We start from the raw sequence: 14,861 nt of genomic DNA, 5'->3' as shown, positions 1-14,861 counted from the left end.
CGATCTCGGCTCCTGCTCCACCGCAGCAGACGCCGAAGGGCAGGCTTGCGGGCAATGGCGGGCAGCATAGCCGATCGCTCATATGCTCAGCTCGATGCTGCGACTGCCTCGTAGATACATTTTTCTTCAATCCGTAGGTCGTCACAATGGCTGACTCGAAGGCTGATGCCGTTCCCACCTTTACTATCATCCAAGCAGACGGACTCTATCCGGTCAGCAGCAACACCCCCGAAGCTGCACGCCTTCGCAGCATGCTCACCAACCTCATAGGACGATATAGTCGAACAGCAGATATTCGCTCCACGTCCTGGACAAAATTACAAAGTCGACTTCGTCTCCACAGGACTATGGCCAACCGGTACGCCGCGGTCGAAGCCGTGGTCTGCTATCCCAGAAGAGCTTCGCAACAGAATAGATGGCATCATGGTATTGAAGATTGGCTTCACAGAGTCAGACGTAGAGCTGTTTCCAAAGCTGAAAGTGTCAGTGGCCACGCCTCAGTCTCCGCGAGTGGAAGTTGCTAAGTCCTGGCAGTATCGTGCGAATGGGCGTGGGCTACGATCGCCTTGATCGTCCAGCCCTGGCTAAGAAAGGCGTGACAGTCTGTAACGTGCCAGACTATGGAACAGCGGAAATTGCCGACCATGCCATTGGGCTCATGCTATCGATGCGCCGCGGCATCTTGCTGCACAATGAACGACAACGAGCAACCCCTCCCGATCCGTGGATGCCCATCGAGACACCTTTAGTCGCACGATTGCAAAAGTCGACCTTCGGCGTGTTCGGCCTTGGGAGAATTGGTACAGCAGCAGCGTTGAGAGCGAAGGCATTCGGCTTCAAAGTACTCTTCTACGATCCGTACCTGCCCAATGGTGTCGACAAGAGCTTGGACATTGAACGAACCAAGGATATCAGAGAGCTATTCAGGAGAAGCAATGTCCTCAGCTTGCACAGCCCTTGCACGCGAGAAACGCGGAACATGATCGGCTACGATCTGCTCTCGCTGTTGCCGAAAGGTGCCGTGCTGGTGAATACATCTCGCGGAGAGGTGCTCAACCTGGACGGCGTGGAGCAATGTCTTCGAGAAAAAATCATCTCTGGTGCTGCACTAGATGTCGTTCCCATTGAACCCATACCCGAGGACAACGTTCACTCTTTGATACAGGCCTATCGCAATAAAGAGCCTTGGCTAGAGGGCAGAATGGTACTGACATGTCATACGGCATTCTATAGCCCCGAGAGCTTTGTAGATATTCGAGTCAAGAGCTGTGAAACACTGAGAGATGTGCTGATCGATGGCGGTAAGAGCAACATCATCACGCCCGAAATGGAATGAGCGAGCTCTCCTGTTCGCACCAGTATTGGCCAAGATGGATTGTCTTCCACTCCCACTCAACAGACGTTTATTGGTTTCCAGACACTGTTCCCCAAACAGCGTACAACAAAGGTGACGCTGGTATCTCAGCTGCGTTGACATACGGATTACTGCAGCAGATTCTGTGTTGGTCCATACAGACAAATCTATCAAAGATTGTTGGCGAGTCAGACGCTCTCCAAGTCGAATATCGTACCTGCAGACACAGTGCGTGTGCCTGTCACTCCACTTCCCACCTTATGCGCGCAGAACGAACGGCAACGGGCTTATCCGGCCTAGTGTGCATACAAACACAAATAATTTGAGCACGGGTCGTGCATACGCTATGTACGTCACTACTCGCGAGCAACGTGGAAAGCATTGACTACACGCGTCTACACATTGGACCCGATTCCTTTCTTTCATTCCATCCCAAAGCACCGAACCACCACGGACTCTTATCATACTCACCAGACATACATTCAACAAGATGGCAGCCGCAGCTTTGGATTTGACGCGCAACTTCGTACGCAGGTTCTTGTAGCCTCATAGATTATGAACAAATTACTGACCGTGATCACGAATAGTCTTGCTACACAATTCCAGCAGCATGGGTTGTGGCCATCGCACCTCACTTCTACGCGGCAAGCCTTGGAAAGTTCGATAGCAAGAACCCAAGAAGCTATACCAAGGAGATCGCCAATGATCAGAGCATTGACAAAGGTGCCGAATCAACCACAATGAAATGGCATGTCTTGAGAATGACGGCTGACGACTGAGTAGCGACCAAGGACAAGATCGTCCGCGCTGAAGGCGCGCAGCAGAACGGTTTCGAGAACCTTGGCCTCTTCGCCGCTGCTGTCGTTGCAGGCAATATTGTGAGACTGGACAATTGGACCTTGAACGTTTTGTCTGGCGGCTATTTGCTCAGCCGAGTAGCGTACAACCTTATTTACATCAACAATACGACGGACGCGATGGGTAAGTCTGGGCCTTCCACGATTAAGCTTTTGACTCAATGCTGACGAGGATTAGCCAACGCCCGTAGTGTGGCATACTTGAGTGGAGTGGGAATTATCTTCACCTTGTTCATCAAGGCTGGAAATGTTCTTCGTGGACAGTTGTAGGGTGCTCTAAAGAGGAGCATGTTGCGGAACTGTAGTGAGGAATCTATAAGCTTCACACGCAACTCATACATTTAATAATGCTTACAATTCTTCGTGTTTCCAGATCAATTTTGCTCCCTGCGCGTCTTTCTCCTGCAATAATTTTTCAACCACATTCATGATCGCATGCATTTGCGCTCCACTCTTCCAGTCCGCGTCCTCGCCTGACCATCCGACCCAGTCGAAACATGCAATGGCCCCGCCAGGATACTTCGTCCCATTTGGAAACCAAATTGGCCGTTTCGTCTCATCGTGACCTGCCTGTGGGAACACAACAACCATGTCGTTTGTATCCGCCCATTCCATATATCCTGCATCACGAATCCACGCCTCTCCGATATCGAGATACGACATCGTGCACCCATGAAGCGCAACATGAAGTTTACACGAAACTGCTCCTCCGTGAGGAGATCTTCCACCTCTAGCGCAACTGGCTGGCACATACAAGTACCCCGACTCCGCCAAACCAATAGCACCCAAAGCTCCAGTTTGCTCGTACTTCTTCAGCACACCCGACATCTCACGCTTCGATCTCCTCGGCTTCAAACGAAACGTCTCATTCTCATACAACCACTTTAACATCTCCCCAGCACCGTCATACCCGCAATCAGCGATGAAAGGATGAACGGACTCATTGCAAGGTACACCCTCAGGACCTTCAAAATCCGTAGGAAAAACATGCGCCGCCCCTTCCATTTCGACATACTTCAAACTGCTCTCCGGAACCCTCAACTCCTTTAACTGTCTCACCAATTGCCTCGTAACGCTGATCCCGACAGTCTCATCCAGCGCACCAGCTTGAATGTAAATTCTACTCTGATTAGACGACAAATTCTCGAGATTATCGATTTTGCCTTCGGTGCTCCATTGTTTGATGTTGGACAGTGAGGACTCAATCGAAGGTGTTGCGTTGTGCATGCAAGCGGTCCAGAAATCTTGAGTGCGAGCGCAATCGTAAGGGCCTCCGGCGAAGACGCCGAAGCGGTTGGAGAAGTTATTGGAGTAGGCGATCGCGAGTTGGGCGGCCATGAAGCCTCCGGCGCTGAAGCCGGAGACTGTGAGGGAGGTTGGGTCGATGTTGTACATTTTCGCTGACTTCGTGAGTTTTCCGGAGGTCTATTGAGCGCATGCGATAATGCTGTCGAAACCTTCCCGTCGGAGGGATGGGAGAAAAGAGGAGCTGAGGAAGGAGCTTTATGCGCATGCATGTCATGTCAAGGTGCAGCTTCTTGGCGCCTGTTTAGATACACATGGGCCAAAGCGCTCCTGCAGGATGTCTACAGATCTACATATCAGTCCATGTCTTCGACTTCAACCACTCTGTCCTGCTGCTGCTGCTGTTGCTGTCCCGGCATCTTGTGCGTCCGCTCAATTTCCTCGATCGTCTTCTTGCCCTCGTCGGTCGTTGCATCGATCACTCCTTCCTGTAAGCTCAACATACCGCCGTTGCCCAGCAGCTCTACCACCTCTTCGGCTTCTTGCACGCTCATCTTGCCCAGCACATCATTGACTTTGTCCAGACTTCCCGTTTCTAGCGCTCGCTGTAGACCAGGTGGGAAACTTTCAAAGATTGTTCTCGCGGCTTTCTCGTCTTCCGTCTGGCATTGATCCATCGGAGGTGGCGTAACGATGTTGATTGTGGTATTTGGATCAACAGCATGAAGTTGGATCTGCTCCTTGTCACCGCTATCTTCCTCCGCTTGTTGCTTCGCCAACTCGGCTGTGCGTGATCGGATTCGTGCGTAGGTCGAATTGACATCATCCAGGAAGAGCTTGCGTGCTTGGTGGTTGGGCGTCTGCACACGTTGGAAGAACAATCCAACGCCGTCTTTGCCCAATTGGCGGCAGTATTGAAGTAGAAGCGCCTGGTGAACGCATTGTCGCGCGTAGTCTTCTTCCTTCTTGGTCTTGGCGTTCTGTTGGGCTGTGAAAGCTTCCACAAGCAGACCATCGGTGTGCTTTTCGGACATGATGCTGGGATTGGACGAGATGAAGGCTAAGCTGGTCTTGTAGTCACCGTATGCGATTGCACCGAATTTCTTTGCGATCGGTGCAGCCTCTTGGATGTCATCCTCATCCTCACCAGGGGCAGGGTTAAGTGAGTTGTCTTCTGCGCCTGCTTCGTAGCCTGAAGCTGGACCTCCGATCTGCTGCACACTGCCTGCGTTTAGCAACTCAGGTCTCTTCTCGGTCTTTTTAGCCGCTGCTTGTGCCTCCTCGGCTTTTGCTTTTGCAACGTGTGATGTATCGAAGCCGGTGTGTATTGACTCGCTGGTGATTTTACTGCTTTCCTCCTTCTCCAACTTCGACAGCTCCACGTTGAGGTCTTTTTGCAGGCCCTTGACCTTTCCGTTGTGTCCCTCAATCTCACGGATGTATGCATCGTATCTGCCGGCACCTTGTGCATTGGACTTGTCGACTTCGGACTTGACCTGGTCGACCAATGCGCCCATCATCTTGCTATAGCTTGGCTGCTCTTCTTTGGAGTGTACTCCTGGCGGAGGCCCAGGCGGGTGGTCCTCCCCGAGGCTGGTGTCGCCCACGACATCGGTCAGGCTCTCGAACACGACCTCGTCGATGCCCTCGGTGTCCTTCTTGTCCTGCACCTCCTGCTTGTGGTTGTTGAGGGCCTTGAGAAGGGCGTCGATCCGGAGGAGTAGGCCATCGTTCACGACGCGTTCGTACTTGAGGGTGGTGATGCGATGCTTTCGTTCCAGGCGTTGTTGGTGAATCTGGTTCTGCTTGGCGCGGATGAAGGATCGCTTGTCCACGTTGGGGTGTACTTCGATGTCGCTGTCGTCGCTCAGCTCGAGCGCGTCCCATTTGCTGTAGTCGACGGGCATAGTGGCGGTGTTACTCTTCACAGTCCGGAATATGTCTAGCAGGCAGGCTTCGTCTGGTCAATGAAACTGCTGCTCGAGATCTGCTCCTTCTGCGAGCTTCTCGAAGCACAAAACATGTGCCTCGCAGCCCCACCTCATCACAAGTCACAAGCGGAGCGAATTCCGGTCCGTCATCACCACGCTTCTTCCCCAACACATGCAATTAACCTTCCACCACCTTCGGCACCACATCACAGCGAACATCGCAACGCCACGCTGTCTCGCTCTTCGCAGACTGCGAATGTCCGCCTGCCGAGAAGGTTGATGACAATATGTCCAAGAAGAGTATGAGCGGGTCCGAGCCTGACATCAGCACAAGCAACGACAAGCATGCCCTCCTCTGATACTCGTGCCAAGTTAGCAGCATAAGGGCCTTGCCTATCGTCAGTACGGGCTGTTGTCGAAGCTGCGCGCGCCGGACCGCTCGTAAGCGACATAGCATGGCGTTCAAGATCAGTAAGCCGCCTTTATGTCCGAGATCACTGAGCCACCGGGTGGCATATCAGTGCAACATATCACTTCTCCGATGGCATCCGGCGTGCCTGCGGACTAGGTACAGCCACGAATGCGCACATGGTCGAACAGAGGGCCAGTACTTGAGCAGTGCAGGCTACGCATGTACCCAACTCACGCTTCACCTATCCAGGACATTCTATTGGCCATAGTAGCCAGAGCTCTGTACGCGGCATCTGCACAGCTTTTGTCAGAGAATGGCGTGAAGCCTTATGTCTCCTGCAGAGATCGAACAGGGCCGGTACTGCCCTCATCGACTCAAGTATATCTTTCCATGGCGTTTCCTGTCATGCATCTCTGACACACGTTCCATTCCCACTCACTGCACGCGAAGCTGTGCTCTCCATGTATGACACTATCAGAGACGCTCCCTTCGGCCAAGTTGCTCGATTCATCTCGAGCGGACGATTATTCCCTGCGCCAGAAGAAGGACAAAGCTTTGTGCTCCCTGCTAAATACGCACCGATCTCGTCCTCCACTCCAGACCATCATAGCGACCATGTTGACAAGCGCCACTCAGAGATCCCATCTGAGCCTGACGACAGACGCAAATCAGACATCCCGTCCGAGTTCGATGAGAAGCGAAGATCTGACATTCCTTCCGAGGCACCATCTGCGCAACTAAACGGTTTCCGTTGGGACGGCGATCAGCAAGAGGAGTTCACTGACGTCGATATCGAAAAGAATTCTCAGCCACTCGCTGCTCAGCCGAGTAATGATAGCACCACCATCGTGACCTGGGTAGATGCAGCTCCAGCAGAATCTCGTCTGGCCAATGTGCTTACTGACTGTTGTTATAGTACTCCGACACTGACCCAGCTAATCCTCACAACTGGAGCAACACAAAGAAGACGTGGGTTGGTGCTGTTATCCTTGTCTACACCCTCGCTGTCTATATCGGCGCGTCGCTTTACACTTCCTCAATCCCAGCCATGAAAGAGAAGTGGAACCTGAGCACCGTCGGAGCATCTGTGGGTATGGCCTTGTACGTCGTTGGCTATGGCCTGGGACCGATCGTCCTTTCACCACTATCCGAAATTCCGTCAATCGGACGCAATCCGCCATATGTCATTGGCATGGCTATCTTTGTGATCCTGTGCGTTCCAACCGCCATGGTTGATCATTATGCTGGCATGCTTGTGCTGCGACTCCTCACAGGTGTAAGTTGGAATGTCACTCGAGGCTTCGAGTGGAGCAGTCTTCCATCGGACTCAATTTAGCCACAAATGTTGGCTGAGACGCGCGCTGACTGACGATGACCGCTTGCAGGCCTTTGGCAGTCCAGCTCTCGCATCCGGCGGCGCCAGCTACGGCGACTTCTGCGGTCCAATTGCGATGCCATACGCGATCGCGCTCTGGGTCGCGGGCGCTTCATGCGGCCCTGTAAGATCTGCACATCACAACAAAAGCCTCCGCACACATTGACCATTGTATAGGCGTTGGGCCCGGTGATTGGCAACTTCGCCGTAGTGGGCGAAGACTGGCGCTGGCCATTCTGGGAACTGCTCTGGATCAGCGGACCTGTTTTTTTGCTGATGTTCTTCACCCTGCCAGAGACTTCAGCGGACTGGATCTTGCGGGAGCGCGCGAAACGACTTCGCAAGTTGACCGGCCGCTCAGATCTCAAAGCCGAATGCGAAGTGCGGCAGCGCAAGAAGAGCAGAAAAGCTGTTTTGCATGATGCCCTCATAAAACCGTGGGAAATCAATGCAAAAGATCCCGCTGTGCTCTTTACGACCGTATACACAGGGTAATGAATGATACCTCCAGACACTGAATTTCTTGCAAGGCTGACGCTGCTGGCAGACTCACGTATGGGATCTACTACTCCTATTTCGAGTCATTCCCCAAGGTCTTTGGCGAGGTGTACAATTTCAGATTCGGCATCATGGGAGTCGCCTTTCTGTCGATCGCTGTGGGCGTCACCACTGGCTTCTTAGCCTGGGTGGGCTTTTTCCACTTCTACGCTGACAAGAAGTTTTCTGAGATCATGGCTACAGGAGTCATGCCGCCACCTGAAGCACGACTCGTGCCTGGCCTGATCTTCACTTGGTTCATCCCGGCAGGGCTATTCTTGTATGGTGAGTGGAATTTTTGCGAAATGGATTTAGGAGTCACTTACTAAGCATTTTCACAGCATGGACGTCCCGCGAATCTATACACTGGATCGCGCCCCTCATTGGCGTCGTCATCACAATCACTGGAGTCTTCATCATCTCCCAGTGCATGTTGGTCTATCTTCCCTTCACCTATCCCAAATATGCCGGGTCTTTGTTCGCAGCGAACGGATTCTCGAGAGCAATGCTCGCCGCAGCTGCTATTCTCTTTTCGACTCCGATGTTCGACAACCTGGGTGTAGACAAGGGTGTCACACTCCTTGCTGGTCTATGCTGCGGCTGCTCGGCAGGTGTGTATATTCTGTACTTCTTCGGCGCCAAATTGAGGGCGCGGAGCAAGTTTGCGGAAAGCTAGCATGGATGTTGTGAAAGGAGCGGGATTGTCAATGATCTACATATGTACTTTGATAGTAGGACCCATGTTGGCGTGAGAGATCACACATAGAGACTGCGGCTATCGACTGAAGATATCATCGCTTGATAATACACTTTTCCGCAACATTGTTACATGGCCTTACGCTGTCAAGAGGCCTCCTCAACGTGCTCAGCAATTCGATCTGCTTCCTGATGGTCGAAACAAATCCTGTCAACACTTCGGCTCCTGCTGAATAGAACTCATCTGCGCCCTTTCATCATCACTTCCCCCGCGCCACATACTCTGCCCCTTTCTTATTCCAATGCTGTTTGTACAGCGCCGCCGTCCAAAACGTGTCTGCCCAGCCTCCCGCCTCGGTCTTCGGCTCCCTTGCATGGGGTTTTGCAAAGCCGGTCGGGGCAGTAGGAGGGTTCTTCATAGGCGGGAGTTTGTTGTCCGACATGGTGCCTTTCTTTCCATTGAATCAAGGGTGGTGGCACTCGTTGTCCGTCTCTTCTGTTGCTTGGTGGAACTTCTGACAGCATGCCGGCCGCTGGCAGAACTTCTTATATCCTCCAGAGACGTCTCAACTGTTGCCCTCTTCATGACAAGGAGAGGCGACTCTCCCTGTGCACTAACGCTCGCAGACGAATATCCTTCGTGAAGATGACAGGTTCTAGCATCTTCTCACGTAGCATTGTAAGGATGGCGATTTTGTTCGTGGAAAGTATGCTGCTCAATGCAGCAATGCTTCGAGACCTTCACTACTTCCCCTCAGCCAGAAATTTTGCCCCTTTGGCATTCCAGTCAGATTTGTACAACGCTGCTGTCCACGCAGTATCGGCTGCTGCTCCATCGACTGTGGGAGGATACATTGGCTGCAGTTTGTCTTTGTCGCCGCTACTGTCATTCGTGTACTTCTCGTTGCCATTGCTTCCTGAGGAATAATTCAACGATGCGAGCGTAATAGTCGTATTCGACGAGATCTTGTCTTCAGCCGTCGATGTTGACATCTTCGAAAAGACATCTGCGATAAGTGGCAGCGTCCGTAGCTTCTTGGCGGTCTCGATTTTCGGCGATTCTGCAGCTGTTGTGTTCTTGCCGTGAGTAATTTTGATCCTGTGTGGGAGATCTTGTGAGGACATTCGGATTGTGTCGCTCCTCGCTTCTATGGCTGTTCGGCATGCCAACCTCGTGTGGCGTTTTCCTCCGCTTTTTTCTCGCGTTCAACTCGTCTATGATATTTATCGATCACTCTCAGCGATGATGCGATTTGGATCGACTGTGCATTGGCTGAACTCCGGTACCGATGCCAAGGTCGGTGAGGGCGTCAGTTTTAGATCTAGCTTGCCGTTGCTCAACCGAAGATTATATCATATGCTCGGATCCGCTGACCAGGCCTATGTCATGCAGCGAGGATGAGGTAAAAACTTATGAGTGAGCTTCCGAGGAGGGCGGGCGTTATCATAAAGGAGCTACGACATGGCATTTGCTTGATTGCTAAGGAAACAGTGATGACGAAGTTTGTGAAACGATCGTGTCTCCACGATCGCTGTTGTGTTACCTAGGCTGGAGAAGCGAATGAAGAGAGGAAGTGATAGGGCAGACGCATGAGAGGTATCGTGAAGTGAAATGGAGTACACTATGGGCTGTCGCATTCAGCAACGAGTGAATACACTCACCCCGGATCTCCTCCCGCACGCAGTGATCGAACCAGAGGGACTTAGCCAGGGCCTTGACCAGGCTGCAAAATGTGGCAATACCGCAACGGCAGGTTTGCTGTTGCTGCCGGACTGGGCAGGCTGGCCAAACTTCTTGTTGGCAGATGAGGGCATTTTGCTCCCTTTGCTTGTGCTTCGATGGCGAGGTGCTGTTTGTTGCAGTGCGATGCAGTGCAGATCTCGTTGACAAGCTATCGCTGCTGGAAGGAACGAGATGTACACAAGCATGACTAGTGGCGAAGGGGTCGCAATTGGGTGATATCTAGCAAGACGCGCAGCATTCTTCACATGAGAAAGAAGTGCGGTCGCAGTCGGAGCAAGTCCCGAGATTCCATGTTGTTCATGAACTATGAGCCGTTATCCAATCAGAATCCATCACTGCTGTTGCTCAACAGCGATATGCGATATTGCATCCAACCAAACCGGAGGAGTCAGAGGATGCGAGTAGAGACTTTCAGCTGAATTCCGGAGCTCAGCAGGGTAATTCAGATCCAGGCTTTGATGTGCACCATGCAGATCAAGGTTGGAAAAGCTGTTCCTCGTTCGCTGTCTCTAGTCTTTGAATGGCCTTTTCAAGGCGATCGATCCTCGCGCGGACATAATGGACAGTCTCCCCTGCTTCGCGGATATCGTGCTGCACTTCTCGCAGCCCTCCCTCATCCAGTGCGGAAATCGGGTATCCGTGTGCCACTTCTGCGGCATTGAGCTTCGTGGCAGCCGCTGCCAGAGTTTCAGCGACGCACTCTAGGCTTCCCGATGTGGTCATCATGTTCCCTGCAACTTTATCGCGGAGTCTTTCGGCAAGGCCAAGGTAGCGGCAGAAAAGTGCGTGATGGCAGTCGCTCGAAGCGCCGTATATGGCAATAGCGCCAGTGAGATCTCGCTTCACTTCGCTCGCTATTGACGCCACTGTCGCGCCACGCCGGCTCGCTGGCCATACTGATGCTGGGCTGAGGGTTGCGGTGATTTCGGTCGATGGAGCTACAACGTCTTTCGGGCGCATCGTCTGTGGGACAGCATGCGTCGAGCTGTTGGCAGACATAATAGCGGGTTCTCTGTGCAGCATCGCGACTTCGGTATGTTGCTGTAAGTGCCGCGACGCCAAGTGTGCAAGATCATGCAGATCCTGCTGGCCACGATGAACAATCAGTGTCTTAAATACAAACTGTTGCAAAAGATTACATCCGTGAATGTTTGCGCGCCGCACTCCTTCCATTGTGCACAGCTGCCATTTTTCAGCCGCCGTTCTCCAGGTCGTGAACAAGAACACTACCCGAGTCACTTGGCAACGTTGAAGAGCTCAGGCTTTGCACGGTGTAGAATGATTCCCGGTTGTCAGTCATTCGTGAAGGAGTGTTTCGCTCGACCGGAGTGTGTCTGAGCACAGATCCCAGACTATCTCGACTGCCGCTGTTGTCGGAGAGATAGGGAGTATTGATGCGAGGTGTGTAGCCTTCCCGCGCTGTCACTGGACTCATCACGCTCGATTGTGGTGTGCCGACTCGTGCTGAGATCTCGGACTCACCATCATTTGTTGCATCTTGCGGCAGAGACAACAACGGCACATCCAGCATCGAGACCTTATCGCTGTTCTGAAGGCGAATCTCCTCTACAATCGCCGGATCGAGCGTGTTCATGCCAGCCAGAAGCCCCGCGAACGTGGCCATGAGCTTATCGAACTCGCCCATCGTTACCGGTGAGAAACCAAAACGAGCTCTCTCATACTGTGAGACGAATATCTGTCCAATCTCTGGTGGCTGAATGAGGCTCAAGAGTCCTAGTTGGGTCATATAGTCGCGTAATGGCATGTTCTTTGGTCTGGTCAACAGATCAACAACCGCGGGATCTGCAACTCGTGGCTGGCCTTGAACCGGAGTCATTATGGGATCTGGAGGAGCAAGGGACACGGCTCGGGCCTCGATGAGATTTGGCAGCTCTGCAACGACCTCTGCAAAGCGCACGTCAGGGTTCTTGTTGCCAGGGCGATGACTTGGAGACGACCATCCCGGATGCTGTATATCTCCCCATGGCGGATTAGCAGGATCCACCTGTATGATCGATCCCACAGTGTATTCGTTGACGTTTACGCTATCCGAATCATTGGGGAGAATGCCCTGTTGCCCAGCAAGCAGAATCTCGCCGTACAAGTCCCGCGGTCGGCTCTCCCATGCCACAGTGGCGCTCCTATCCAGCTGCTTAACAATCATCTTTCGCACCAGCCTGCTCACTTCGCCATCCTCAACCGGAATGTATGGCTTGCCGATATCAGACAGAACTCTTCGGTTCGTGTAAAGCCGACCGCTGTAGAGGACTGTAGCGATGATGGCCGTGAGAACGTAGACGCCGCCGATCATGAAGGTGTATTGGACTGCCGACTGTGTAATGGACGAATAGATCATGGTGACGGGACTAATGGCCAGGAAGACGAGCGTCAGGAAGTATAGCGTCGTATATGTCAAGCTGTAGAAGACGCGGAATATGGGGATGCGGAATGGCAGAATGCGCCGCGGGGCGTCTGTGTTGCGTGCCATGTTGCTGGACGGTGTATGATGTTTGCAGCTCGGGGGCTGCTCGGCGTGGCTATCACATGTCGAGGATGTGGGAGAGTGAGACGTCGGCGGAGGCCGTCGTTGATGTGGTTGTGGTGAGCTTCATTTCGTGGAAGACGCGATGACGACTAAGGCAGATCCGACATCACTATGGCTGCCAAAGGTCGTGGGACGCGGCTTAGGCGAGCTTCACCAAACTCAAAGTCACATTCACTGCACAACACTCTTGGCCTACATGACTTCTGCTGACGGCGAGAGGAATAGTTCGACGACATTGTTGGTAAGATAAAGCGTTTCTCAAGGCTTGGGATCTCATCATATTCCTGTTCTTCGCGCGCCCAGAAACGGGCATGTTCGACATGCCAGGCAAACAATACTAAGCAATCGCCGAACTCCAAGCGATCTTTGTTCGACCACTACACAAAAGTTGCCAGCTTCTTGTCAGGGGAAGACAACAGTTTGACAAGCCAATACCGAAATCATGGTCGAGCTTCGAGAGACAGACGCCGAAGACACACTGGATGAAGCGATCAAGGATACAAGAGTTGAAGAATTGCCGTCCGACGACGATGACTCTGACTACGAAGATGTCGAGTCAGATGGAATCGATGGTGTGCCTTTCCCAGGCAAACCATTTCTGAAGCCGTCGAAGCCACTCACTTTACCACCTTGGCTGCTGCATCGCGAGATCTTCAACTTGATTCCAGACGATCTGCAGACAACCACTTCGGAGGCGCAAGCAAAGACAGAAGCAGAATGTCTAGCGCTTTTGACAGGTGACGAGCCACTGGGGCTGCCCCTCAACAGTCACGGCATTCCTAATTTGAATCGAAACAAGCATGCGTATTTCCTCAAAGACTGGCTGACTGGCCTTCCGGCTCCGTACGTTGCCATGGACGCATCGCGGCCCTGGGTCTTCTACTGGGTAATGGCTGGGCTTACCTTCATGGGCAACGATGTGACAAAGTACAAGCAACGTTTAATGGAGACTGTCACACCTCTTCAAAATCGATCGGGAGGCTTTGGCGGCGGACACGGGCAACTCAGTCACTGCGCGGCAACGTACGCGACTCTACTCGCGCTCTCCGCTGTCGGTGGTCTAGAAGTCGTCGATCGTAAGGCGATGTGGCACTTTCTGGGCCAGGTGAAGCAAACAGATGGTGGATTTCGAATGGCTCTTGATGCTGAGGAAGATATTCGTGGAGCATACTGCGCAATGACCGCTATCACGCTCCTCAACTTGCCCCTCGAACTGCCACCAGACGCACCAGCTCGCAAGGCAGGTCTGACGACATTCCTCGATGGCCTCGGAGAATGGGTTGGAAGATGCCAAACCTACGAAGGTGGCATCGCAGGCGCACCAACCAATGAAGCTCACGGAGCCTACGCATTCTGTGCCTTGGCATGCCTGAGCATTATCGATGCTCCTCACCGAAGCATTCCCAGATATCTCAACATTGACTCTCTACTCTCCTGGCTCGCAGGTATCCAAGCCTCACCTGAAGGAGGGTTCGCTGGGCGTACAAACAAGCTCGTGGATGCATGCTACAGTCACTGGGTCGGTAGCTGCTGGTCACTGATTCAAGCAGCAATCGCAGGACCGAACCACAAAGGCAAGCAAATCGACCTCTGGAGTCGAGCAGGTCAAATCAGATACTTGCTCTGCTGCGGTCAACAACCTGGCAAGCGCGGCGGCATGAGAGACAAGCCTTCCACGAGACCTGATGCCTACCATACATGCTACTCGCTGGCTGGTCTGAGTGCGGCGATGAATCACTTCCAATACGATGTGAAAGGCGAGACCGTCGATGAGAGCGGCAGATTAGCTGCTGCTTTCCAGTGGAAGGCCGAAGGACCTTCCAACGAAGAGATGAATGCATGGGCGATTGACAAGGAAGACTTGGTCTTGCCTGTGCATCCTGTCTTTGTGCTGCCAATGGAAGTGGTGGAGAAGACCAGATTGCAGTTCGAGGAAGGCGGTTTCTGACCTTGAAGTGCTACGTTCACAGAAAGAATCGTTGCAGAACAGTCACAAGTCTTGCTTTGTGTGCGCGGATTTGGCACACAAGTTGTTTGACTCCGAGGTTTAACTAGAACATCTGGCGCAATGTGAATATTCTGAGGCAAAAGACGATCAGTAAGGTGCGTCGAAACAGTCTACCTTGGACTCTGAAAAGAAGGGCGATGACGCGTTCTGTTGACAC

General features: G+C 52.7%; 9 protein-coding genes across 9 annotated transcripts; 4 read left to right on the top strand and 5 right to left on the bottom strand.

Moving 5' to 3' along the window:
* Positions 1 to 146: 146 nt before the first annotated feature.
* CKM354_000804900 (uncharacterized protein) lies at positions 147 to 1,336 on the top strand (the record flags this gene model as incomplete). Its single annotated transcript, XM_044803415.1, has 3 exons — positions 147 to 212; positions 271 to 482; positions 535 to 1,336. 3 exons carry the CDS (start codon positions 147 to 149, stop codon positions 1,334 to 1,336), a joined length of 1,080 nt encoding a protein of 359 aa, XP_044659350.1.
* A 508-nt stretch (positions 1,337 to 1,844) lies between these two features.
* Positions 1,845 to 2,481, top strand: CKM354_000804800 (uncharacterized protein; the record flags this gene model as incomplete). The annotated part of the gene is made up of 4 exons (XM_044803414.1): positions 1,845 to 1,880; positions 1,942 to 2,077; positions 2,138 to 2,335; positions 2,390 to 2,481. 4 exons carry the CDS (start codon positions 1,845 to 1,847, stop codon positions 2,479 to 2,481), a joined length of 462 nt encoding a protein of 153 aa, XP_044659349.1.
* An 81-nt stretch (positions 2,482 to 2,562) lies between these two features.
* CKM354_000804700 (uncharacterized protein) lies at positions 2,563 to 3,606 on the bottom strand (the record flags this gene model as incomplete). The annotated part of the gene is made up of 1 exon (XM_044803413.1): positions 2,563 to 3,606. One exon carries the CDS (start codon positions 3,604 to 3,606, stop codon positions 2,563 to 2,565), a length of 1,044 nt encoding a protein of 347 aa, XP_044659348.1.
* Positions 3,607 to 3,812: 206 nt separating this feature from the next.
* On the bottom strand, positions 3,813 to 5,363 carry CKM354_000804600 (uncharacterized protein; the record flags this gene model as incomplete). The annotated part of the gene is made up of 1 exon (XM_044803412.1): positions 3,813 to 5,363. The coding sequence occupies one exon, from the start codon at positions 5,361 to 5,363 to the stop codon at positions 3,813 to 3,815; it is 1,551 nt and encodes a 516-aa protein (XP_044659347.1).
* Positions 5,364 to 6,260: 897 nt separating this feature from the next.
* Positions 6,261 to 8,387, top strand: CKM354_000804500 (uncharacterized protein; the record flags this gene model as incomplete). The annotated part of the gene is made up of 6 exons (XM_044803411.1): positions 6,261 to 6,656; positions 6,716 to 7,075; positions 7,185 to 7,298; positions 7,352 to 7,665; positions 7,722 to 7,996; positions 8,053 to 8,387. 6 exons carry the CDS (start codon positions 6,261 to 6,263, stop codon positions 8,385 to 8,387), a joined length of 1,794 nt encoding a protein of 597 aa, XP_044659346.1.
* Positions 8,388 to 9,151: 764 nt separating this feature from the next.
* CKM354_000804400 (uncharacterized protein) lies at positions 9,152 to 9,532 on the bottom strand (the record flags this gene model as incomplete). Its single annotated transcript, XM_044803410.1, has 1 exon — positions 9,152 to 9,532. The coding sequence occupies one exon, from the start codon at positions 9,530 to 9,532 to the stop codon at positions 9,152 to 9,154; it is 381 nt and encodes a 126-aa protein (XP_044659345.1).
* Positions 9,533 to 10,625: 1,093 nt separating this feature from the next.
* CKM354_000804300 (uncharacterized protein) lies at positions 10,626 to 11,324 on the bottom strand (the record flags this gene model as incomplete). The annotated part of the gene is made up of 1 exon (XM_044803409.1): positions 10,626 to 11,324. The coding sequence occupies one exon, from the start codon at positions 11,322 to 11,324 to the stop codon at positions 10,626 to 10,628; it is 699 nt and encodes a 232-aa protein (XP_044659344.1).
* Positions 11,325 to 11,343: 19 nt separating this feature from the next.
* CKM354_000804200 (uncharacterized protein) lies at positions 11,344 to 12,639 on the bottom strand (the record flags this gene model as incomplete). The annotated part of the gene is made up of 1 exon (XM_044803408.1): positions 11,344 to 12,639. One exon carries the CDS (start codon positions 12,637 to 12,639, stop codon positions 11,344 to 11,346), a length of 1,296 nt encoding a protein of 431 aa, XP_044659343.1.
* A 499-nt stretch (positions 12,640 to 13,138) lies between these two features.
* CKM354_000804100 (uncharacterized protein) lies at positions 13,139 to 14,644 on the top strand (the record flags this gene model as incomplete). Its single annotated transcript, XM_044803407.1, has 1 exon — positions 13,139 to 14,644. The coding sequence occupies one exon, from the start codon at positions 13,139 to 13,141 to the stop codon at positions 14,642 to 14,644; it is 1,506 nt and encodes a 501-aa protein (XP_044659342.1).
* Between the last annotated feature and the right edge of the window lie 217 nt (positions 14,645 to 14,861).

The sequence above is a fragment of the Cercospora kikuchii genome, assembly GCF_019650295.1.
Source record: "Cercospora kikuchii DNA, contig_00005, whole genome shotgun sequence".
Lineage (NCBI taxonomy): Eukaryota > Fungi > Ascomycota > Dothideomycetes > Mycosphaerellales > Mycosphaerellaceae > Cercospora > Cercospora kikuchii.
This window is presented reverse-complemented; position numbering and strand designations above follow the sequence as displayed.